Genomic DNA, 25,282 nt, shown 5'->3' on the forward strand with positions numbered 1-25,282 from the left:
TAAGTCCATCACTTGAGAGAGGACGTGACTGACCTGAGATCAGTGATTCTCAAATCCTTGGTTACAATTTCTTTTCTATATGGTAAGAGTAATACTAGAAACCTCTTTGGTATCCAGGATCATTCCTAAATGCAGTAGTCCTTGAGATGGTTGGAAGTGCCTCTTCTCTGCAGAAATCCATGATCCTGTAGGTCTCCCCTGGATCCTCTTTCTGACAATGGCTGCTAAGTCCACCTGAATCTTGTGGGACAACCTGTCAGGTATTCACTAGTCCACAGAGAGTCCTGTCCTGAAAATGCTTCCCATTGTAACAGAGTACAGAAATTTTCAGTGAATCTCCCTGCTTGGCACACGAAGATAAGCCTTTTCGAAGTCTGCTGAAGTCATGAAATCTTGGGTGACAGCTGCAATGACAGACTTCAGGATTTCCATCCAAAACTTGAGAGATCTGGTGGATTTGTTAAGAGACTTAAGATCTACGATGGCTCTTGTGTTCCTATTCTTCTTTGGGACAGAAAAGAATAAAGTACACACCACAGAATGTCTTGCTGATCCTGATTCTACAGCTCAAATGCTGAGATGTATGTTTGCTTTGTTTGGTACTTATTTGTTCTCTGTTCTGGGACAGACTATGAACTTGTCTTTGAGGAATTTGGTAAGTTCAATAGCATAACCCTGTAGAACTGTCCCCAGTACTCACCTGCCTGATGTAGGTGTCTCCTGTAAGTGGACAAACTTCTGAAACCTCCTCCTCTCCCCCCTACTCCGTCCCAAGATAAGAGGTAGTGTTGGATGCTGGGCAAAGAGTCAGGTAGATGATTTATAGTTTGCTGTAGGTCTTCCAGAAGACCACTATTTGAAGTTTCTTGATCTATTGAAATGAGACCATCTCCCTCTTCCAGATATGAAGTTTCTGTGGATTTCTTGTGGGCTGGTAAGCATAAACCGAAAATATGTGCTAAAGTTCTATAGATCTCCTCAGGTCAATGACATGGAAAAGACTTGCTTCTGCTACTGTTTTCCCCCCAACCCATGTCCTCACCAAACATCTTGCCCCCTAAATACTTGGCTGAGATCATAAGGTGTTTTACTTGTGTATTTGCTTTCCAGAGATGGAGCCAGAGGAGTCTTTGGGCTACCAGATTAGATGCCATGGAGCAAGCTGTGAATCTAAGGGAATCCAGAGAAGCATTTGCTACAAGAGAAACTGCTAATCAGATCTTATTCCTATTTGCTTTCAGTTCAAACTTGCCTTCAGTTTTTTTATCCTGATCCTGGCCTGACTGAGTCATACAGTCTATCCATGCTAGACTCATCCATGGCTCTCCCTCTAAGGCAATTAGTGTCTTTTACTAATGCAGTGGCTGCTGCATCCACATTTGGTAGAATGACCAAGTCTTTTCTTGTCCATGGGTAAAGAATACATTTTTCTGTGTAGGGTGCTTAGCTTTGCTTGGGAGCCCATTAAACGTTGATTACTTCTTCAAATAATGGGGATAATGGAACACAATTCTTTGCTTTAGTTGGAAAATAGTTCTGAAATGCTTTTCTTTTTTTTTCTGGGATTGGTGACCCATTGAGTGAGAGAAGGATAAAACAGGTTTGCAGGCAATCTGGCTCAAAACCCTTCTGCCAATAGAAGGTTTTAAAAAAAATAAAATAAAAAATGATTTAAATCAGTTCTCCATGAGTTCAGATGATTTTGATAGTTCTGTCCTGAAGGACTCTGCTACAAAGGGGAGATCCTTGGTCTGCCTTCTGCCCAGGAGTGGGGGCAAAGATGTCTGGTGTTCTCCATGGAGAGGCACTCCAGGCTCTAGGGTGGCTGTTAATCTTTGTTCTGCCTTCAGCCAGCAGGGAGAGGTGGAATACCCCCACAGTACAGACTGTTTGACATGGAAGACAGGTGAATTTACACCAGGGGTCAGCAACCTTTCAGAAATGGTGTGCCGAGTCTTCATTTATTCACTCTAATTTGTTGTATGTAAAGTAAATAAGGTTTTTTATATGTTTAAAAAGCTTCATTTTAAATTAAATTAAAATGGAGAGCCCCCTGGACCGGTAGCCAAGACACGGGCAGTGTGATTGCCACTGGAAATCAGCTCACGTGCTGCCTTTGGCACGTGTGCCATAGGTTGCCTACCCCTGCTTTACACCAATCATGATTGCTCAGGACATGCATAATTTAAAAAAAAGACAGCAACTGATTTTTGTTCATTCTTTTTTAAAAGTAAAGAAGAAATGTTCTCTCTAACTACAATATGGTGTTATGCAGATTACTGTACACTGATTTTTAGCTATAGCAGCGTTAGACATCTCAATAGTTTCCTAAAACACAGTGTTTTGAAGTATAAACTCATTCTTGCTTGTTACACATCATATGCTTTATTCTTATCAGCATAACAATAATCATCGGTTGGCAAAAGGCCACCTCAGACTAGAAAATATAATACTAAGTGGCAGTTCTTTAATCTTGTCACAGTGACTGGAGGTTTTTCAGTAAGATGACTAGATTCTCACTAAATTTAATGGGCTCACTAGTTACATATAAATTTTAAGTGGGCAATGCACTAACTAGCTTTGTGATTTTGCAGGTTTGGGTCAAACTTTGGGCCACAACAACTACCCAACTAATCCTTGTGGCTATTTGTCAATATCACAAAATCACTACACTGTTTAGAGTAATAATTGTTCTGTGCTCTAGAAATGCATGTTAAGACAAACATTCAGCGATGGAACAGCTAGAACTTGTAATGTGCCAGGGAGACACTGATGGCAAATGTTATAATAACCCATAAAGAACAGAGGTCAGACAAAGCTGAGGGGGAAATGTTATTTCAGGTTTAGTAAGCAATTACTGATTATGGTCAGTAGTTACAAGGTTCTCTGAAAAAGTGAAAATGCACTCCTAACAATTCTAAGCTGTATTAATACACATAATATATTTTTAACAAGAGTCAAGTCTTTTCTGAGCACATATGCCAGTTGTGCTCAATTGCAGTATGTGGCGTTTTTGTGGTATGTGGCAAATAGCGACCAGCAACCTTTCACTTTGTCCATAGCAGGATTTAAACCTAGTTTTCTAAAGCCTAGTACATGAACCCACTGAATTGTACCAGCTTGCTTCCTATAGTAATTAAGAAAGAAAAATTAATCCTAGTTCTTTATTTTTGATAAGTGATTAAATACAGTTGTACACACTGATTCATAATGCAGACAGAAATAATATGAAAATATAATTAATAGGAAATATGTTTATAGAAATATAGGTTATATAAATAGTAAAAGTAAACTCACATAGCTTATTGTGTAACAAAACATTTAACAAGAGACTCAATTCATATCTAGAAGTGAAGGGCAGATAATTGTGGTGGACCTGTCATGAGTTAAAGGTGGTTCAGAGATTTCAGGTTAACAATTATTAAGGATGGTGCATGCGAGTCAGTGGGTCTAGAGTTAGGTTCCTAAAGTAACTAGGCCTGGAAAAGACAATCCCCCCCCCCCCCCCCACAATCACTGTTCTTTGCAATATGGAACTATATCTCAAATGATATTTTGTTTAAAATTATATAAACTAGCTAAACACAAAATGATATTGTTTCATCATTTTGAAAATATGATTACAAAAAATGCAAGGTGGGGATGGATTGTATTCTACATACGTGGAATGGGTATAGCTTGGGGTAGGCAACCTATGGGACGTTTGCCGAAGGCAGCACGCAAGCTAATTTTCAGTCGCACTCACACTGCCTGGGTCCTGGCCACATGCTGGACTCTGCATTTTAATTTAATTTTAAATGAAGCTTCTTAAACATTTAAAAAACCTTAATTTACATACAACAATAGTTTAGTTATATATTATAGACATATAGAAAGAGACCTTCTAAAAATGTTAAAATGTATTACTGGCACACGAAACCTTAAAGTAGAGTGAATAAATGAAGACTTGGCACACCACTTCTGAAAAGTTGCTGACCCCTGGTATAGATTCATTTGCCAAATTGTTGACACAGCCTTAATGATGGTGATCATTTGAGGTGTACTTTTTCAAGTGAAACTATTTGTCTTCATCCCAAAAACATGGAGAGACTTTTCCTGAAACAGTCTAAAATGTCCAAGTTGTTCTGATACTCACCCCATTTACTTCAGTGATGTTGCTAAGGATGGGAGTAGACTTTTGCTTTTACATCTTTTAAAAAAAATGTTTGAAGTAACTGGTTTTAGATCTTATAGGTATACCTTGAAACAAATGCGTCCTCTTATCAGTCCATAAGGAACAGGTCCATAACACCTGGAATCTGTAGAATTCCTGAGATTATCTCCTTCTAACCAAACGTGCCCTTTAGGCACCTATAGTTAGAGAAGATCAAAATACAAGTTAGACAATGTAGAATAGGAATGTGTTTCTTTAAAGGAAATTCAATCCTTATAACCTGTAAAGTGAACCCTTTTGTGTGGTTTTTTTTTTTTGTCATGCCATGAATTAATACTTCTAAGATCTCTAAAACAGTGCTAGATTAGGGGAAAAAAAAATATTTCTAAGTATCTGTTCTATCACATGCTCCAGAAATGCTAGTTTGCAACAAAAGATCCAAAATGAAGATGTAAGAGGTTAGACCAGTATGACAGGGTCATTAATTTAATAGACTTCAAAAGAGGTCATTAGGATGTTGACTGAAAATCTGCCCTCCTGTCGCAGTAACAGCATGAACAGGGCAGCCACACACTCATCAACATCCTGGGGCCAGCACCAAGGCTAGACCTGTTAGTAGGCTCATGATGATCTAAATGGTAATTGATTGTGACATCAATTACGAATAATCTCATCATTTTATCGGAGTGGGCTTGTCAAAGTTCTAATTAAGATCACAGTTCATTCTATGTGCAGGCAGGATCCACAGCACATTATATTGCAATAATGGCCATCACAAAACAGCAAGTCTCTTTTTATAATTTGAAAATTAATGATGGTGACCTTATAGTATATGACAAAGACCTTTTATTGCCTATATGTACTATGCATTAACTATATTACATGCCGTAAATTCAGGACCTGACTAACTCAATGAAAACATGAGAAACAGAAACACAGTTGCATTCAGGGGTGCTGAAACAATATATATAGTGCATTCAGGGGTGCTGAGAGCCACTGAACCAAACTGTAAACCCTGTACATAATGGAAACCACTTCAAGCCAGGGTGTGCTGCAGCACCCCCAGGACTCCTAGTTCCAGCACCTACAGTTGCATTAGTAACCAAAATAATACAGTTCAGAGCTGCATACATTTAACTAGCATGAAAGAATTGATTCAAAATATAGAGCATGCAATGACTAAGATTAATGCTGATAGGACGAAATAGTATCACTGAACATTTCACAACTTCAGATAAAGATAGGCTCTTAAAAGCAAAATCATTCTTAAACATTACATTTGATAATTTATATGCCTACAAATCTAGGGTAGTCTTAAATTTAACAAATACCAGTAATATTTCCTACCAGCCACTACAGAAAATTCCTGCTACCCAACCAGTCTTGACTTTGAGAGGGGATCCACTTTAACTGCTAAAAAATGAATATATGAATACACTTGATTAAAAAGAAAAAAAAGACCATAGTGAGATCCAATGAAATATGCCAATGGGCAGAACATATCACCAAAACAGCAAAGAAAAGCATAAAAGGATTTTACTGACAGGCAGACAGAACAGAAGTAACTAATGAAGGTGAAAGTCAGTAAAAGACAATCAAATGTCTAGAGTCAAGTCCAACTGATCTGTGTAGGACATCCATCTCAGCATAAGTGCATGGAGTTTCACTCTGTCGCCTGCAGATCTAGGTTTTACAATGTGCTGACACTTCCACTTTATGCAAATTTCCTTCATGTCTGACGCTACAGTTATGCTTTAAATGCCCCACTGCAAATACTTGTGCTATTTACTGTTACTGACAGTTTACCCATGCACAGCACTTGCCACAACCACCTCTCCTTCCTACCCATAACACTGCTCTACAGCCAAAATGCTTCTGAAATAAATGTAGTCCAACTTTACTAATTCTGGGTCACTGAGAACGAAAATGATGCTTAAAATTATTGATTGGCTCTAGTTTTCAAGATATGCTATTGGGTCACTATATACGACCCTTGACTTGGGAATGGCAGAGGATAAGTGAGTTATAAAGGGAAGGGATCTCAATTTAAACCAGAAATGACTAAAATACATCTTTGACTGGATCTATGAATAAATCTATGACTGGGTTTGGACAGTACTTGCTTTTTAGGCAAAAGAATGAATGATGCAATCTGAAGCTGGTATTGCGTCATACATGATATGAATTGCATCATGTTATTCCTAGAAGTCATGGATGATGCAATCATAACGAAGCTTACATCACTCTGCTGAACAAATTGCCCTATGTCAGCTCTAGAAATCATACAGTGTCATGCTCTCTTATTTGTCAGTGTTTGATTTTGCAAAGGGACACATTTCTGTTTAGCCAAAGTGAGCAGAGATGCCTCATACTTGTGTGAACAGTGCAGATAACTTCTGCTAGGTTTGTGGTGAAGTGACTTTTGCATCACAAAAGCGCAGTATAACCACTATGGTTAAGAAAGCCTATCACCTTTCTTCTGGCTGCAAAATTGGAGATCAGGACAAGAGGTGGGCCGCACACATATGCTGCAACACTTGTGCAACAAAACTTCACCAGTGGTTGAACAGGAAAAGGAAATCTATGCCTTTTGCAGTGCCAATGATTTGGAGACAGCCAACAGATCACACCGGCAATTGTTACTTCTGCATGGTGCCTCCAGTTGGGAAAGGTGTGTCAAAGAAGAAAAAGTGGACTGTGCATTATCCAAACATTCCATCAGCTATACGCCCAGTACCCCACGGAGAAGGACTGCCGGTTCCTGATGCACCAGAATCACTCTCACTTGAGTCAGACAAGGAAGAGAAAGAAACTTCTGGTCCTGAACCTTCAATGTCACAGGACCCACATTTTCTCCCATCCTCCTCCTCTGAACCACACCTCTTAACACAAAGTGAACTGAATGACCTTGTCAGCGATTTGGAACTACCCAAGAGTAAGGCAGAGCTGTTGGGCTCCAGACTACAGCAGTGGAATCTCCTGGCAGGCTATCAGGGCAAATGGAGCCCATCAATGCTTGCAGACTATTGCTGGACAGTGACAAGAGATGCTCCATTTAATGAATACAAGAGACAAGCCAAGAAGCGCCGAGTAGACACTGAATAGGACTAAACTATGTACATAATAGTTTTTTGCCTTTTGTTTCATAATACATTTTAATTGATATAACCCTTTTGCTGATTTTTAAAGTGTTACATAAACAGGACAGGTGAAATATCATGTAAAGCATCCATAAACATGAAAAGACCTAGGTTCACAATTTATGATTAAAACTCTACTATCTACACAATATACATAGACATAAAGTGTAAAAACGTAAATATCTTAGAAACAGTAGCCAATCAGTTGTTTTAATTGTCATATTTGAATTCAGCACATCACATTATCACATTTTAGCTCTGAAGCAGACGACTTCTCAAAAATTTTAGACCAGTGTAATTTACTGTTAGGTTCAGTCCTGCAGTATTACATGCATAGGGGGAAAATGACCTTGCTGCTGTAATTCACTACCCAACATCTCCCACAGCTACAAATGACACATCAAACTACTGTATGCAGTGTTATAGCTATGTCAGTCCCACAATATTAGAGAGACAAGGTGGGTGAGGTAATATGTTACTGGACCAACTTCTGTTGGTCAAAGAGACAGTGATTACTCTATAGCTGACCTATCAATCCTCATCCTCGAAGGAAACCTGCGCAACACTTCCAAAAGACTTTACTAGACACCAAAAATCATGGATTGAATAGACACATTGGATTTATGGCTTATTACAGCAATCTAAACCCACTAACAACCCCACCCCCGTTGCTTTATCTGCCTCCCTATGATTGGAGCAGTGTTAATGCATCACTTCACCTTAAATGGTCCTTTGAAGTGTGTGTTAACTACTTATGCTAAACAATCTGATGGGCTGTGACATTCTGGTTAAGTTTCTCAGACTTGAAGATGAGCTCTTATAGAATCAGAGAAGATTAGGGTTGGAAGAGACCTCAGGAGGTCATCTAGTCCAACCCCTGCTCAAAGCAGGACCAACAACAACTAAATCATCCCAGCCAGGGCTTTGTCAAGCTGGGCCTTAAAAACCTCTAAGGAAGGAGATTCCACCACCTCCCTAAGTAACCCATTCCAGTGCTTCACCACCCTCCTACTGAAACAGTGTTTGCTAATATCCAACCTAGACCTCCCCCACTGCAACTTGAGACCATTGCGCCTTGTTCTGTCATCTGCCCACACAAAACACAGCTGAGCTCCATCCTCTTTAGATCCCCCCCTTCAGGAAGTTGAAGGCTGCTATCAAATTCCCCATCACTCTTCTGCAGACTAAACAAACCCAGTTCCCTCAGCTGCTCCTCATAAATCATGTGCCCCAGACCCCTGATCATTTTCGTTGCCCTCTGCTGGATTCTCTCCAGTTTGTCCACATCCTTTCTGTAACAGGGGGCCCAAAATTGGATGCAGTACTCCAGATGTGGCTTAACCAATGCCAAATAGAGGGGAATAATCACCTCCCTCAATCTACTGGCAATGCTCCTACTAATGCAGCCCAATATGCCATTAGCCTTCTTGGCAACAAGGACACACTGTTGACTCATATCCAGCTTCTCATTGACTGTAATCCCGTTCTGCAGAATGGCTGCTTAGCCAGTCAGTCTCCAGCCTGTAGCAGTGCATGGAATTCTTCCATCCTAAGTGCAGGACTCTCCACTTGTCCTTGTTGAACCTCATCAGATTTCTTTTGGCCCAATCCTCTAATTTGTCTAGGTCATTCTGGACCCTATCCCTATCTCTCCCCCCAACTTAGTGTCATCTGCGAACTTGCTGAGGGTGCAATCATCCCATCATCCAGATCATTAATAAAGATGTCGAACAAAACCAGAACTGACCCCTGGGTACTCCACTTGATACCGGCTGCTAGACATTGAGCCATTGATCACTACCCATTGAGCCCGACAATCTAGCCAGCTTTCTATCCACCTTACAGTCCATTCATCCAGCCCATACTTCTTTAACTTGCTGGCAAAAATACTGTGGGAGACCATACCAAAAGCTTTGCTAAAGTCAAGATACATCACATCCACTGCTTTCCCCATATCCACAGAGCCAGTTATCTCATCATAGAAGGCAGTCAGGTTGGTCAGGCATAACTTGCCCTTAGTGAATCCACGCTGACTGTTCCTGATCACCCTCCTCTCCTCCAAGTGCTTCAAAATGGTTTCCTTGAGGACTTGCTCCATGATTTTTTCAGGGACTGAGGTGAGGTTGACTAGTCTGTAGTTCCCTGAGGTCTCCTTCTTTCCCTTTTTTAAAGATGGGCACTATATTTGCCTTTTTCCAATCATCCGGGACCTCCCCCCATCGCCATGAGTTTTCAGAGATAGTGGCCAATGGCTCTGCAATCACATCAGCTAATTCCCTCAGCACCCTCAGATGCATTATATCTGGACCCATAGACTTGTGCATGTCCAGCTTTTCTAAATAGTCCTTAACCTGTTCTTTCACCACTATGGGCTGCTCACCTCCTCCCCATACTGTGTTTCCCAAGACAGCAGTGTGGGAGCTGACCTTGTCTGTGAAGATGAGGCAAAAAAATCATTGAGTACTTCAGCTTTTTCCACATCATCTATCACTAGGTTGCCTCCCCCATTCATTGAGAATCCCACACTTTCCCTGACCTTTCTCTTGTTGCTAATATATCTGTAGAAACCCTTCTTGTTACCCTTCACATCCCTTGCTAGATACAACTCCAGTTGTGTTTTGGCCTTCCTGATTACACCCCTGCATTATTTTTATACTCCTCCCTAGTAATTTGTCCAAGTTTCCACTTCTTGTAAGCTTCTTCTTTGTGTTTAAGATCACCAAAGATTTCACTGTTAAGCGAAGCTGGTTACCTGCCATATTTGCTATTCTTTCTGCACATTGGGATGGTTTGTTCCTGCATCCTCAATAAGGCTTCTTTAAAATACTGCCAGCTTTCCTGGACTCCTTCCCCCCCTCACAGAATCATAGAACAGCAGGGTTAGAAGGGACCTCAAGAGGTCATCTAGTCCAACCCCCTGCTCAAAGCAGGACCAATTCCCAACTAAATCATCCCAGCTAGGGCTTTGTCAAGCCTGACCTTTAAAACCTCTAAGGAAGGAGATTCCACCACCTCCCTAGGTAACCCATTCCAGTGCTTCACCACCCTCCTAGTGAAAAAGTTTTTCCTAATATCCAACCTAAACCTCCCCCACTGCAACTTGAGACCATTACTCCTCTTCTGTCATATTAGCCTCCCAGGGGATCCTGCCCATCAGTTCCCTAAGGGAGTCAAAATCTGATTTTTCTAAAGTCCAGGGTCTGTATTTTGCTACTCTCCTTTTGTGAGGATCCTTAACTCGACCATCTCATGGTCACTGCTGCCCAGGTTGCCTCCCACTACTACTTCCTCTACCAATTCTTCCCTGTTTGTAAGCAGCAGGTCAAAAAGAGAACAGCCGCTGTTGGTTCCTCCAGCAGTTGCACCAGGAAGTTGTCCCCAACACTCTCCAAAAACTTTCTGGATTGTCTGCACTGCTGTATTGCTCTCCCAGTAGATGTCAAGGTGATAGAAGTCCCCCATTAGAACCAGGGCCTGTGTTGTGGAAACTTCAGTTAATTGTCCGAAGGAATCCTCGTCTACCTCATCCTCCTGGTCCGGTGGTCTATAGCACATGCCCATCATGACATCACCCTTGTTGCTCTTGCTTCTAAACTTAACCCAAAGACTCTCAACAGGATTTTCTCCAGTTTCATACTGGAGCTCTGAGCAATCATCCGCTCTCTAACATACAGTGCACTCTGTGTAAGCTCGAAAGCTTGTCTCTGTCCTGAACAGAAGTTGATCCAATAAAAGATATCACTTCACCCACCTTGTCTCTCTAGCATGAAACTACTGTCATTTGAAAGGAATATCAGAAATATCAAGTGTATAAAGGTAACAGGCTTGATTGGCTATAGTACAATGAAAAAAACAGTTCCTAAAGATCTGAAAAAGAATTCTGCATAAGCTTGAAAGTTTGTTTCACCAACATCTCCCCCACCTTGTCTTTTTAATCAGTCCTTGGTCATGCACAGTTCTGAAACTGTCTCACACTCTAGGCAGTGATATTGTCTGATCATCAGGACACAAATAGCCCCTCTCCTCCACCTCACTTCATTGGTCACCATGCTCCTTCGCTTTGCCTGACACATGGCAAAGCAGAGAGCTAAGCATTCATTAGCAAGATAACAAGTAGGGGTTGGTGGGATTAGGACTCGCAGAACAACTATGCACAAACATCTGCAGCCATTCACATCTTCATGTGCTCCTGAACAGAAATCATCTCACCTCTGGCCCATTTGTTTCCTATACATTGCTATAAATGTGCTTCACTGGTTATCACAGTTTGCATACTAGAGAGCATATTTGCAGTGAAGAATAGTCTTACACCATGAAATACACAATGTTGGTAACTTTTAGAAATCCTGATGGAAAGCATGACAGAACTCTGCATATCAAAAACTGACTTTAAAGTATTGTTAAAATTATGACATCTAAAAATAACACAGTATAAAACCTTTATATGGTATGCGTCCATCATCTAGGCACCTCACTACAACCAAGAATTAAGACAGGCCACAATCGATAATTTAAAAAAAAAAGTTGTTTATGCCCCTTTAAAATAACAGCTAAAGCCCCAGTCCTCCAAAGATTTATGCAGATGCTTAACTTTACACTGAGTCAATCAGTTAATTCCAAGGGATTATTTAAAATGCATAAGTCTTTATAGGATCAGGACCTTTCGCACTCCTAATGTTACAAGGCAGGAAATTCCAAAGCTCTTTAGCGAAAATATGGCTTTGCTCATTCTAGACTATACTTTCAATGCCAAAAGTGTAGTACCTTTCTTACCAAAGAGTCAAGAAGATATATAAGGCGAGAGAAGATCAGCAAGATATTGGGACCAAGTCTACTGAAAGCTTTACATTTTAACAGCAGATCATCAAAACTGACCTATACAGACAGCTAGTGTAGAAGACTGTTGTAACACCAGGCCTGCTTCCGCATGTCTGCCCTGGCCTCCATGCTTAGATGCAGAGCCAGCACGGACACCAAGCTGTTTCCTAAGTCTGCAGTTTGACCGTTCCTGCACCTCTTCTGTGGTCCTGACAGCGGGCTCAGCTGTTGTAGCTTAACGGATATTTTGCAAACAGCTAACGACAGTATATCCCCCGCCTCTTCGGGTAAACTCGGCGGGACCCTATCTATAGTTTATTCAACCTTATTTGGTAAACGAATAGCCCCATAAACCTATCAGCGTTTTCCACACTCTATCTTGGGGGGTACGTCATTTTGGGTATATCTGTCCTGCCCACAGTTTTGGCAGGCAGAGAGGAGAACGCACCTGAGTCACTTGCACCTTGAGTGCACCCGTAACCGAGCCTGATCACCTCGAAGCCTCTCTCAGCTCTCGTGTTTCAGTGGAGCTTACGCGTCCGCCGGCCATAATGTTCTTGCATTGGTTTGTATTAGTAAGTATGCTTTGTAATTAATTGCTTTTGGAAGTTAACAAGATTTTTTGGGAGGGTTAATTGTATATTGTGTCTTTCTTTGTATGAGTATATTGTGTGTTTCCTTGTATAAATAGAATTGGTAAGTTTAAGTAGCCTATAGTCAATATTGTTTCAGTATCACTAATAAACCATTAAAGTAAAACCATACGTCTCAGTGTCTGCGAGCTCCCAACATTGTGCCAGTACTGTTTCCCCTCTAAACATCCTAAAAACGAACCTTTTAGTATGGTCATCCCTGCAACCTGGTAGATAACAGGTGTGCATCTAAACTACTTGGATCCACGCATATTAACGGTGACTAACAAAGACAAAGCAATAGGTAGACTAGACTCTCCCTCTGTACATCCATGACAGTAGTCACACTGCTTCAGTCTGCACTCACTGCAGATGGTGGATCAGCCGCTTAGCCTTCTATGACAAAATTAATTGTATCTAAATGCAGAACCAACAATTCCAACTTAAATTCACATTTATCCTTGGAACAAGAATGTGACAGAGAAGATCAAACTACCTAATATCACTATTGCTAGTATTCTCTCATTTTAGGCATAGTCTACACAAAGTTTTACTGGAATAACAATGTCAGCTCGGTATGTGATTTTTTTTAACCAACACAGTTGTACCAGAAAAGCCCTAGTACAGGTGCAATTAGACCAATATAAGGTACTTTATAGTGGCATAGCTTATTTCACTTAGGTTGTCTAGAATAAAATATACTGGTATAAGCACTTTTACACTGATATAACTACATCTATGCTAGGGGAGTTCTTTCACATTAAGTATGTTGGCATAGTCAAAGTGCCAAAAGTTTTAAGTGTAAAAGGTCTTAGAGTTATACTGATTTTGTACTTCTAGAAAAGTAAGAGTTTATAATTTATGTATTTATTTTTCAGAAATGGATAAGAGTCACAAAAGGCCAGATTCTGCACCCTTACTCACATTGAGTCATATCTTACCATTCAAGTAGTCTCCTCGACTTCAATTCTGTTTTGTGTATGAGGTGCCTGTATTGATTTCTGTGGGAACAGCTGAGGAGTAATGTGCTATGTACAACAGGAACAAAGGTGGAATCATCTAACATCAAAAGAATTTAAAAAAATAACATTTACTACCTTAGTGGATTTTCTCTATCATTTTTACGTGCATGTAAATATGCAGCAATAATTAAGTAGCTGTATTTTTTTCTAAAATAAAAAGCACAGAGAATTATACACTCATGGCCTTGTGGTCTCTTCTTTCAGAATTCTACAATAGCCTGTGCTTTTCAAAGGCTGAACTTTCATTAAGGTCACAGGTATTCTAATCACCTTGAGCAATATCAAAGTTTTAAATTTAAAAAGAACCCTAAATCATTCCCATTTTTTCTTTTCAGTTCAGAGGCTTCCTTCTTGAGCTATGATAAGAGCTAATCTCAGTGCTGGACAAAAGAATAAAGTCTCTAAGTTCTCATCTATCCCTACTGAGGTCTATTTAAGTGCCTTCTACTTTGGTACAAGCAACAAATGTAATTGCTTCATTGCCTGTGGGTGTTCATTTAACAAAAAAAAGCTTTTGTGAATAAACCACAGGTGTTAACTTTCTTGATTAAAGTGAAATATGATGAAAGAACCTACAATATCAAATGACACATTTACTAAGTACTAATAAAATTTATTTATTTGATTAAGTAAATTGCATCTCATTAAGGAAAAGCACAAGATCTAAAAGATCAACAGTTCTGTTTTCGTACTGCATACTTCATGTCTCACAAATGAAAAAGGATTAAGAAAAAATAAATTAATTATCCTATAACCTGCAGCATATATCTAACAAAGTTGGTATCAAATAGCTTAATGGGCATACTCTATTCATACACTGTTTATCACCTAATTGCATTCATCATTCTTCTGGGTTTACAATAAAGGTTGTTCACCTTAAAGCTGCCAAGTGGCCTAAAATGACATAAATCTACTTAAAAGAACCAGAACTCAATATTTTGGAAATCAGTTTTAGTCTCTACATTCATGTTATCCTTTTCCTTCTGCAATGGAAAAATCCTCACAGTAGTAACAAGTGCATGAGAAGTCAATGTACAGTAGATCTGATATCAATAATTATAAGTATTAATTCAGTTGGTTCTCTTCAGGTAATGTTATATGAGAACTGGAAACTGAAGATTTACTGAGTGACTGAACATTATTGCAGATATGAATTATTTGAAATATTATATTTTAGATACAGAACAGCAGCCATTTTGACTTAAATTCATATGTATTTTTGAATATTTTATTCAGTTCATTTGACAGAGTGGTTTTACTGCAATAGCTGCTTATGAATAAAATATACCATTCCTAACCCACGATAAAATGGGTATTTATTTGAACACACTTCTATGACCCTGATCTGTTTTATTATAATAAGGAACAGTGACAATGGTGCAACAATAGTATCTTTTTATTTTAGAAATTAGTTGTGGTTAAATACTTACTCGTATTGTGAATTAATTTCCCAAAATGTGAGTCATCTGATTGTTTAGGCAGAAGAACTAAGATTGTAAGTCTTGACCTATCTTTAGATTTTAATAGTAAAATTCCATGTTATATCATATGACCTTCAAAGGAAAATGTTAAATCATGGAGGCCCAGATCCTCAGTGAGAGTTAGGCACCTAAAGTCCTTGAGGATCTGGACCAGAGTGCACTTTGATTTATTGGTACATCTCACTGCTTATGCATAATGTCCAGCAAGGATTTCAGTTGCAGCATTCTTCTATATTAAAGGTGATGCTGGAAAGTTATTACAGTAAATTATGTCAAGATAATTAATTTACTATTTACTGTAAACTTTGTTTTGTCCATTGTTGATTTTAATAAATTCCATGTAGCATGCACTAATAAACTATATAAAGATCTAGAACTGTCAGCAATCTAAAAATCCCTTACTGATCAACCTTAATTTATCCCCGCTGAAAGCTAATGGGGTTGTACAGGTGTCATTGAAGGCATAATCTGAAGACAGGTGTAGCTGAAGGAACACTTCGGCCTGAAAAACCTCAATTGATGGGTAAAAGTGAACAATATGGAAATAATCCAGCTCGAATGCTAGAGTCCTGGGTGGATTTGGGAGGAGGTAGGAAATTAGAAAAAACAAAACAAACAAAACCAAGACCCATCTTTTGTAAACTGTGCACATTTCTAGAGGAAATAAGTGAGACATAACGATTATGAAGACCCACAATGCCATTTTTACAAAGTCAACTTTTCAGACAGAACAGCATTTTAAAGTCAGGATCCTTAACTGCTCCAGAACCATTTTTCTGTAATCTTTTCCACAAGTGGCTTGAATGGACCAAATTTTAAATCAAACACTGACAATGGACCTATAAAGTTTTTTATGAGCAAACACTTGTATACTACAAGCCCACGTTCATTTGTTTTATTGTTACATCTCCCTTTGTATGAGCAAACTGGATTCACATACAACTGCCCCCCCCCTTTTTTTTCCCCAGGCAAATACCTATTTGCATATTCCAATCATGTTTTGCTTGTATGGGGAAAAACTTGCTGGTGCAATTTTGGAGGCAAACTTTTAAAAAATTGGCCAACCTCTCTTTTTTACTTGGTATTTATGTGCAGAAAAGTGATAGCTCTACATATTGGAAGGAAGTTGCACAAACTTAGAGCTGTCTCAATTGGATTCTTGTTGAGATGGAAGTCAGACCAGAATATGGGAGTCTTTAAAATATTGAAAAGCATATTAAAAAGTCTTTTTATAACTTTTTTGGCTCATTTGCTAAGTTCAGAAAGTCTTCGAACATTCCACTACTGTTACGATTGCTTTGTAGTCAAGATCATTGTGGAATTCCCATCTCTGAAATATATAAGGCAGTCAGATAGAGGTCAGGAGATGCTTTCTTTCAACATCACTCTTCAGAGGTCAAGATATAAATCAGATTCCGACAATGGTAAATAATGCCCCAATCCTACAAACTGTTATGCATGTGCTTAATTTCACTATCATGAGAACCATGAGTAGCCTCACTTGAATTAATGAGATTACTTATGGCAGCAATATTAAAAACATGCATAAATGTTTGCAGGTTTGGGACCTACATACAGTTAGATCCAGGATGGAGAGATTTAAACCACTTGATTTTTTAAAAAATATTTAAATAAAGTTGAGGTTTTGAATAAATAAATTTGAAAATTTGCCCTACTGCAACCTTACATTAACATTTATTATGAACTAATTTTACTTTTATTTTTTTTTAAGATGCACATAGGGTTTCAGATAGGATTGTACTTGGGGCATTTAGCACATTCAGCCAAGTCTACTTTCTATTTGCAGAGTTCTAGGTCAATCAGAACTAGCACAGGTATGTCTACCCAAACTGGAAATTACACCTCCAGCTCCACTATAAACATACCTTAGTTTCCACAAGGCAGTCATGAGCCTTGTGGGAAAAAAAACATAGTAAAATATTGTGACAGTGAAGGTCTAGACACCCCAGGGGGAGAACAGGAAGTCTGAACTCCAAAGAATAAGCAATTGAAGCAACTGCTTGTATACAATCCTACTCTATATAAAAATATGCCAACTAAGGTATTTCACGAAAGTTTGTAATGTTCTGAACTTGGTGGTAATTAATATCCTGAGGAACCTTTTTGTCCAGCTATAAGATTTTTTTCTCACTAGAGAAAGTCGTACTTAGCACCCAAGGCTGATAATTGTTAATCTGCATCTGAAGGTGAGCTGAAGAATACACCTTTCTCCCTAGAAGGATAATCTTTTTGGGGTCCTTATCCCTGGCCATTGACTTAGAGGATCAGGCTGCTAGTGAAGGTGACTGTGAAAAGAAATATTCAAATCTTTTAGGGAGAACTTGGTATTTTTAGTCTGCTCTTTTAGATGTTGCTGAGGTCAATGTGGGGTGTCTGCCACAAATCTTTAGCAGGTTCGAGGATACGCTCATTTATTGGCATGGGAAAGCAGCCATGACAGACTGGATGAAAAATGTCGAATAATTTATAGAACCCTTTCTTGACTGACTTCAAGGGATACGTCTGTCATTCTTTTAAGCAGGTCGTGAAAGGCCTTGAAAATCAGTGTGTGTGGAGATACAATAACCACTTCATTGGGGTTGGGGGGAAGGATGTAGCCAAAGTGATGGGCTGATTCTCTCATTCCTCCACAAGAGCCTCCTCCTCAGAATGAGGAACCTACTCAAGTTCTTAGACAAGTCCTTGGTTAGATGGCTGCACTGTCTTAGGAGATGATCGATTCCTAGATCTGGATCTAGATTAAGAAGTATCCAGAGATGTTGAGTGTTCCACCCTGACTAGTAAGGCCAAAATTGCATCCCATAATGGGCAGGTACATGATGCCATAAAGGTGGAAATCAAGATGCTTGAAACCTCTTAGAAGCATGGGATCAATCACGAGAGGGGCTCCTTCTTAATCCCTTTCAGGAACAAGGCTGAGACAACAAAGAGAAAATCTAGGAGAAGCATTTCTACTGTTATGAAATGATGATGCAGACAAGCAGATTTTCCTCCATGAATTATGCAGCTCTCTGAGGAGTTGCAACAGGACAAGGAAATCCAGACTCCAATGTCTCAGAAACAGAGGGTGGTACTGCAGATGATAGTCATAGCAAGATTTTCATAATCTGTATCATTGGTTCCAGTATTGGAAGGGACACAGAGCAAGTAGAAGCTGGAGAAACATCCAAGAGTGGAGGCTCCAGATCCAGCGTAACCACAGAAGTTGGTCCACAGCGTCCAGAGCATCCACAGAAGTGGTCCAGAGCATCCACAGAAGTTGTAAAAGCAATCTGTGTTACCAAAGTAGCATGTCAGTCACAGTGGATTGTTGATGTGATACCAAAGGAAAGAGCAGGATTCCAGTTTCCGAAGTGACATGGTGCCGATACAGTTTGGAAAGAGCTGGCTTGGAAACTTAGAATGATGAGACAGACTTTTTCTTGCCTAGTACCAGGGATGGTGACCACTGTCAAGCAACATCAGAAAATCCCTGTTACTTCCTACCTCAGGCAGTAGGAGCCACTGACTGACTTGAGGAGGATGGAAGGGAAGGCTATGCATGCTTTTGAGAAGCAAGAGGTCTCTTAGAGGCAGAAGACCTCCTAGCTCCTAGAATAGGTTTCAAAACAGTAGACTATTCTGAGGAAGAACTTCAGAGTTTAAAACACTCCTCTCATTGACTTCTCCATTAAAAACACTTAAGCAGGCATCACAAGTTGAGCTGAGCAGAAACATTTCTCTCATCCTGCAAGCATTGAGATTTTGAAACATTTTCCCATCCTGAATCAGGACAAAAAGTCAAAACCTCAAAAAAATTTGCAAACCAAAAATCTGAAAAAACATTCAGCCTGGGTCAAACATGTTTTGTTTCAGTAATTTCAAAACTTTTTGACTCACTCCCCTATAAAATAACTTAAATTTCTGAACAAAACACGGACCATTTCATTTTGAAAATGTCAAAGCAGGTTGTTTTGTCAATTTTTAAACCTTTTTCAAAAACATTTTTAAGCAGGAAATTCATCGAAACCATCCCTTTCCTGTGAAAAGTTTCTGCGTTGATAAAATGGCCTTTTCCTATGAAAAAATGTTTTACTGAAAAATTTCCTCTAGCTCTAGCCACAATCTGTGTACATCCATCACTCACAGACATACCTGATTCACAAGCAGGGCAGATTTTAAAGCCCAGAGATAGAGACTTAGCCATGACCTGCACCATCAACACAAAGAGGGTCAAGAAAAAATACATTTTAATTTTTTTTTCCAAATGGGCATGAAGTAAAACATCGTACTAAAAAGCAGCAACACAGAGTATCTAAATACTCTGTCCCAATACTATCTAAGGGTATGTCTACACTATGAAATTAGGTCGAATTTATAGAAGTCTTTTTTTAGAAATTGTTTTTATACAGTCGATCATGTGTGTCCCCACACAAAATGCTCTAAGTGCATTAAGTCGGCGGACTGCGTCCACAGTACTGAGGCTAGTGTTGACTTCTGGAGTGTTGCACAGTGGGTAGCTATCCCACAGTTCCCACAGTCTCCGCTGCCCATTGGAATTCTGGGTTGAGATCCCAATGCCTGATGGGGCAAAAACAGTGTCGCGGGTGGCTTCTGGGTACATGTCGTCAGGCCCCTCCCTCCCTCCCTCCGTGAAAGCAATGGCAGACAAATCATTTCGCGCCTTTTTTCCTGGGTTACCTGAGCAGACGCCATACCACGGCAGGCATGGAGCCCGCTCAGCTCACCGTCCCCCTATGTCACCTGGGTGCTGGCAGATGTGGGACTGCATTGCTACACAGCAGCAACTCACTGCCTTTTGGCAGCAGATGGTGCATTACGATTGGTAGTCATTGTTGTCATACTCCTGGGTGCTCTCTTAGCTGACCTCAGTAACGTCGTTCAGGGGCACCTGGGCAGACATGGGAGTGATTCAGCCAGGTCATTCCCATCTTCTGCTGAGCACCCAGGAGATGACGATGGCTCGCAATTGTAATGCAGCATCTGCTGCCAGCCTAAGATGTAAAAGATAGATGGAGTGGATCAAAATAAGACATTGACCTGGCAATGTGCACATCATGCTAATGAGCTCTGCATGGTCGCCTGTGCTGATCAGCTCGCCAGGCTGTTTGAACAGGAAATGAGATTCAAAAGTTCACAGGCCTTTTCTTGTCTACCTGGCCAGTGCATCTGAGTTGAAAGCACTGTCCAGAGCGGTCACAATGGAGCACTCTGGGATAGTTCTTGGAGGCCAATACCATCGAATTGCATCCACACTACCCCAAATTCGACCAGCAAGGCCGATTTCAGCGCTAATCCCCTCGTCAAAGGTGGAGTAAAGAAACTGATTTAAAGAGCCCTTTAAGTCAAAAAAAGGGCTTCGTCGTGTGGACAGGTCCAGGCGCTGCTAAATTCAACCTAAAATTGTAGTGTAGACCAGGCCTGAGATACTAATGGGGGAGCAGACAAGACACAGTGTAGCTCCACTAGAGTGACCAGATGTCCCGATTTTATAGGGACAGTCCCGATATTTGAGGCTTTGTCTTCTATGGGTGCCTATTACCCCCCAGCCCGTCCTGATTTTTCACACTTGCTATATGGTCACCCTAAGCTCCATCTTGCTGCAACACATAGTGACGACTACGGCTGCTCTGCCTTTTATGCACTTGGGAGGGGTGCATGAGAGCATGCAGGGGGCATGCTCAGCTGCGAAATACACTGCTGGCTAAAAGATTCCAGGCTTGCATTCATGGGACATATACATCTAAAATGGACAAGTTCTCAAAGAAGAACTAGTGATTTGAGGTTCTTCAATTATTGAGTGCCCAATTTGGGGCACTTTAAAGGGGCCGATTGCTAGACAGTGCTGAGAACTCAATCTCTGAAACTGCTCAATGTACCAACTTGAGCACTCAAACAATGATCCTAAAATCACTAATAGTGTCTTTTGAAATTTTAGGTCTCAGCAACCACTATAATTGTTTACATTAACATTAAATTATTCTCAGTGTTCATATTAAAAGTGCTCACTGCATTTGATACAGACTATGTTTGAGACTTAACAGCTCTGAATAAGACCACTTATCATATGTGTAAACATAATAAGGCACATTATCTTCAGAATTATGTTAGCTCTGGAGTTAGCTACAGGATGAAAGGCCCATGTCATCTCCGCAATGAACCTCACTTCAGCACAAAGTAAACATATTTCCCCCACATCAGCTAGAGTCACAGCATTAGCAGTGTTTTGTGATTGATTATCAGTGGAGTGTTGCTGAGAAATGGATTTGTATCTCAGCTTTTTATCACTATAACTTGCAAAAAGCAAGTTCCTTATTTACAGACCTTAGCTGTATTAAATGATATTATTAGGTACTACTTCTGTTTAAGTGACACAAGGGCTTAGCATATTGGTGGGTTATGATGTACAAGCTGTTTTACTCTGATGATTTCCCTTTCACTTTTTCAGTTTGTAAATAAGAGCTGCAGTAACAGAACATATGGTACAAAAGAAATTAAAGCAAGGTAAATGGCACTAAAGTAAAGGCAAAAACAACAATAGGATATTCAGGATTTGAATTATAATCCTGGATTACGTATTAGAGTTTTACAAAAAGGAATTAGAAAACTTAAATCATGATATGCTAGTGTTTTGTTATAACTTTAATAAAAAGTATCCCAAATTTTAATTGTTAACAAGCCATTTTCTTACTAACTCCCAAGATTTTGATTTTGTAATTTAACGGAACTGAATAAATTATAAGATTTATTTTATTAAGTGTTTAAATATCAGATGAGTCACCTCAAATAAGCTCCATTTTTATACTTTACAAGTCAAACCACATTTTCTTACGATAAAGTAGCAAACAATCTTTACAAGAAAGTGTTTACTGAAATCATCTACTATAATAAAGTACATTTATTTCTCTATGTATTTGTTAACACTTCCCTCTACCAATAAATGAAAGACAGTTACCAAACTATAGTACAGACCCATTGACGTGCGACCTGTTGACATGCGGTAGCGCCATGCCTCCCAGTGCTACCTATTTAACACGCATATTAATGAGTCTCGCGGTATAGGAACTTGCTATGTAGTGTTACAGATTTGCTCACTAACTCACTGACATAAAAATCAACAGGAAGTGTGGAGCAAAAACGTGCTGAACATCTTTACTGCTGACAAGGGCAGGGAGAAGGGGCAGCAACATTAAAGCACTGCCACGGCAAAGGACCCTGCAGCGCTTTAAGGTCCCTGATCCTTTCCCCCTCCCACCCTACTGCTGACAGGTGGGGGAGGGGCAAAAGGAGCAGCTGTCCGGGGGCTGGCAATTTAAAAGGGCCCAGGACTCCGGACGCCACTACCGCAGCAGCGGCGTCTGGAGCCCCGAGCCCTTGAAATTGCCATGGGAACCCCTGGTGGCATGAACCAGGCAGTCTGGAAAGTCTGGCTGGGGAATGCTGACCCCTAGCCGCCCTCGCACTGTACCAGTAAGCATCTTGAGTTACTTTCATCCCTGTGTAGTAACAGTAATGTTTTTATTAGGTTATACATTTGAATTTATATTCTTGCAAAGCGCTGTTAACAGATAGGCCTGCACTATTTGGGACGCTGTGAATACTATGTAATCCTACATAATTATACATGTATATATAGATATCTTAAGATTTCAGCATGGCCCTCTTAACCCGCAATCCATTAATATGCAGTTGGACGGCTTGACTCCTGACATCCACATGTAAATAGGTCTGTACTGTATTATTCATATTACATCCCACTGATAAGGAAAACTGCATGTTCCTAATTTCTCTAAGAGCTTATGCTTCCTTTTTAAGAGTTCTCTGAATACAGGAAATTGTTTCTTTTTTTATGCAAATAGGCAGAGGTTTATGCACCTGATTTAACCTATCCCTTGAAGCAAGTATGCCATTAAGACCCTGGTGTAAGAAAGCTCTTAAACACACACTAGAGGGTATGGCTACACTTGACATTTCAAAGCGCTGCCGTGGCAGCGCTGCAGGAGTGCTGCCGCGGCAGCGCTTTGAAGTGTGAGTGTGGTCGGAGCACCAGCGCTGGAAGAGAGCTCTCCCAGCGCAGCACGTAAACCACATCCCTTACGGGTGTAGCTGGGAGCCGCGATCCCAGCGCTGCGGCACTGATTGCACTGAGGCTTTACAGCGCTGTATCTTGCAGCGCTCAGGGGTGTGTTTTTTCACACCCCTGAGTGCGAAAGTTGTAGCGCTGTAAAGAGCCAGTATAGCCATGGCCTTAACTTTAAACAGATGCTGAAGCCCCACTGACACAGCTTTCAGCGACAGGGCTGTGTCGCTAAAAGGCGCACAATGTAGCTGCTGTTTGTCAGCAATCCTGCCTACAAAAAGCCTTCATCCCAAACAAGCGGCATTAGTGTTGTCGGCAGGAGCAACTGCACCTCCTGGATAAGGAGCTGCTCATGAGAAGGGTCCCTGAAGAGGGATGGGAAAGGGGGGTGGAAGGGTGGGAGGGCACAGAACTGGATGGAGTATCCCCTTCCTATCGTGTGGAGCACTCATCGGTCCGAGGTGATACGGGACTATGCATGGTAGAAAGGGGATAGTTGGGATGAGAAAGTAGGCAGGGTGAATCCATGGTCAGGTGTGGTATACCGTCCTTGACTGACTTCAAAAGGCCAGCGTGGCCCCCTGAAGATGGCTTGGGTTGTCCTGAGCCCTCGCCAGAGTGTTGGTGCGGCCTTCTCCTGCCATTTCAATTTCTCCTTCCAAACCCGTCTTGGCAGTTCCTCTGACCAAACCGCTGCTGGCGCTGCAGGTTGAAGTGTCTCCACTGTGTTGAAGGAGCATAGAGGCCCAGGGACCTGAAGATGGCTCTGGAATCTTTAAGATTGTTTAGCCTTTTGTCCATCTTCTCTGAGAAGAGAGTCTCACCCTCAAAGGGCAGGTCTTGGATGGTCTGCTCTACCTCATAGGGGAGGCCAGAAACCTGGAGCCATGAACCCCTTCTCATGGCCACTCCAGCAGCCAAAACCGGTTGCCGCATCTGCCCCGTCAAGTGCCGCCACAAGGGACGCTTTGGAGATCAGTCTCCCTTCCTCAACCAAAGGCGAAAATTCAGCGCGGCAGTCTGAGGGGAGCAACTCTGTAAATTTAGCCATCGCAGAGCAGGCATTGTGGGAGTATCTGCTGACGACGGCCCGCTGGTTGGATATTCGGAGTTGCAGACCCCCATGGAGTAAACCTTTCGCCTGAAAAGGTCTAATTTTTGGCGTCCCTATTCTTGGGCAAAGGGCCTTGAAATCCTTGCCTCTCCCACTGGTTAGCGGCATCCACCACCAAGGAATAAGGCTGAGAGTGGAAACAGAGGAGTTCGTAGCCCTTGAAGGGCACAAAGTACCGATGCTCACTGCACTTGGCCATAGGTGGCAGTGAGGCCAGGGTCTGACAAAGGGTATTAGTCATTTCCATTATTTTCTTAATCAGCAGTAAGGCGATATGGGCAGGGCTGGGCAGTGACTCATCTGGTGAGGAGGAGGAGGAGATCAACCGGGGAGGTGATTGTTCCCTAATATTCTCACCTGAGGGAGCTCTTCACCCTGTGGGAACTGCAGTAAGCTGGCCTGCTCCCGGTGTTGTGACAGGCACAGGTGTCGATGCCGATGCTGGGCCCCACACCAGTGCCGGTGCCTGGTGGAGCATGTGCGCTGGGGTTCCTGTCGGCCCCATTGCGGCCAGCGCCAATGGCAGAGGTGGTGTCAGTGTCCAGGGTGTGTCATGTGCCGTAGCCATGATGGGGGCCACCAATTCCTCTGGTGCCGAAGTGGTCGATGTCAGTGCTGCAGTTGGTGCCGGTGTTAATGACCAAGGCACTGACTCCAGTGCCAATCATAGTGAAATGAACATCGCAGATGCCACTGATCCTGCACCCGAGCGGAACCCCTGTCTGTGACCCCAGGCTTGATGGAAAGCCTACGAAGTCCAAAAGGGCCACTGCAGTGGATTTTGCCATTGAGGGGCCCACTGCATTGGGAGGGACTGCCTA

At 41.2% G+C, this 25,282-nt stretch overlaps 1 protein-coding gene across 6 annotated transcripts in view; it reads right to left on the reverse strand.

Moving 5' to 3' along the window:
* IMMP1L (inner mitochondrial membrane peptidase subunit 1) overlaps window positions 1–25,282 on the reverse strand; it is a 78,358-nt gene that overhangs the window by 3,275 nt on the left and 49,801 nt on the right. For 5 of the 6 annotated variants that reach the window (XM_030560254.1, XM_030560253.1, XM_030560255.1 and 2 more), the window contains one exon: window positions 4,240–4,350. In XM_030560254.1, the coding sequence (XP_030416114.1) occupies window positions 4,240–4,350 (111 nt within the window). Of the gene's footprint in view, window positions 1–4,239; window positions 4,351–13,684; window positions 13,803–25,282 lie in introns of those variants that run through there. The other variant, XM_030560262.1, reaches the window with a different exon arrangement.

The sequence above is a fragment of the Gopherus evgoodei genome, chromosome 4, assembly GCF_007399415.2.
Source record: "Gopherus evgoodei ecotype Sinaloan lineage chromosome 4, rGopEvg1_v1.p, whole genome shotgun sequence".
NCBI lineage: Eukaryota > Metazoa > Chordata > Testudines > Testudinidae > Gopherus > Gopherus evgoodei.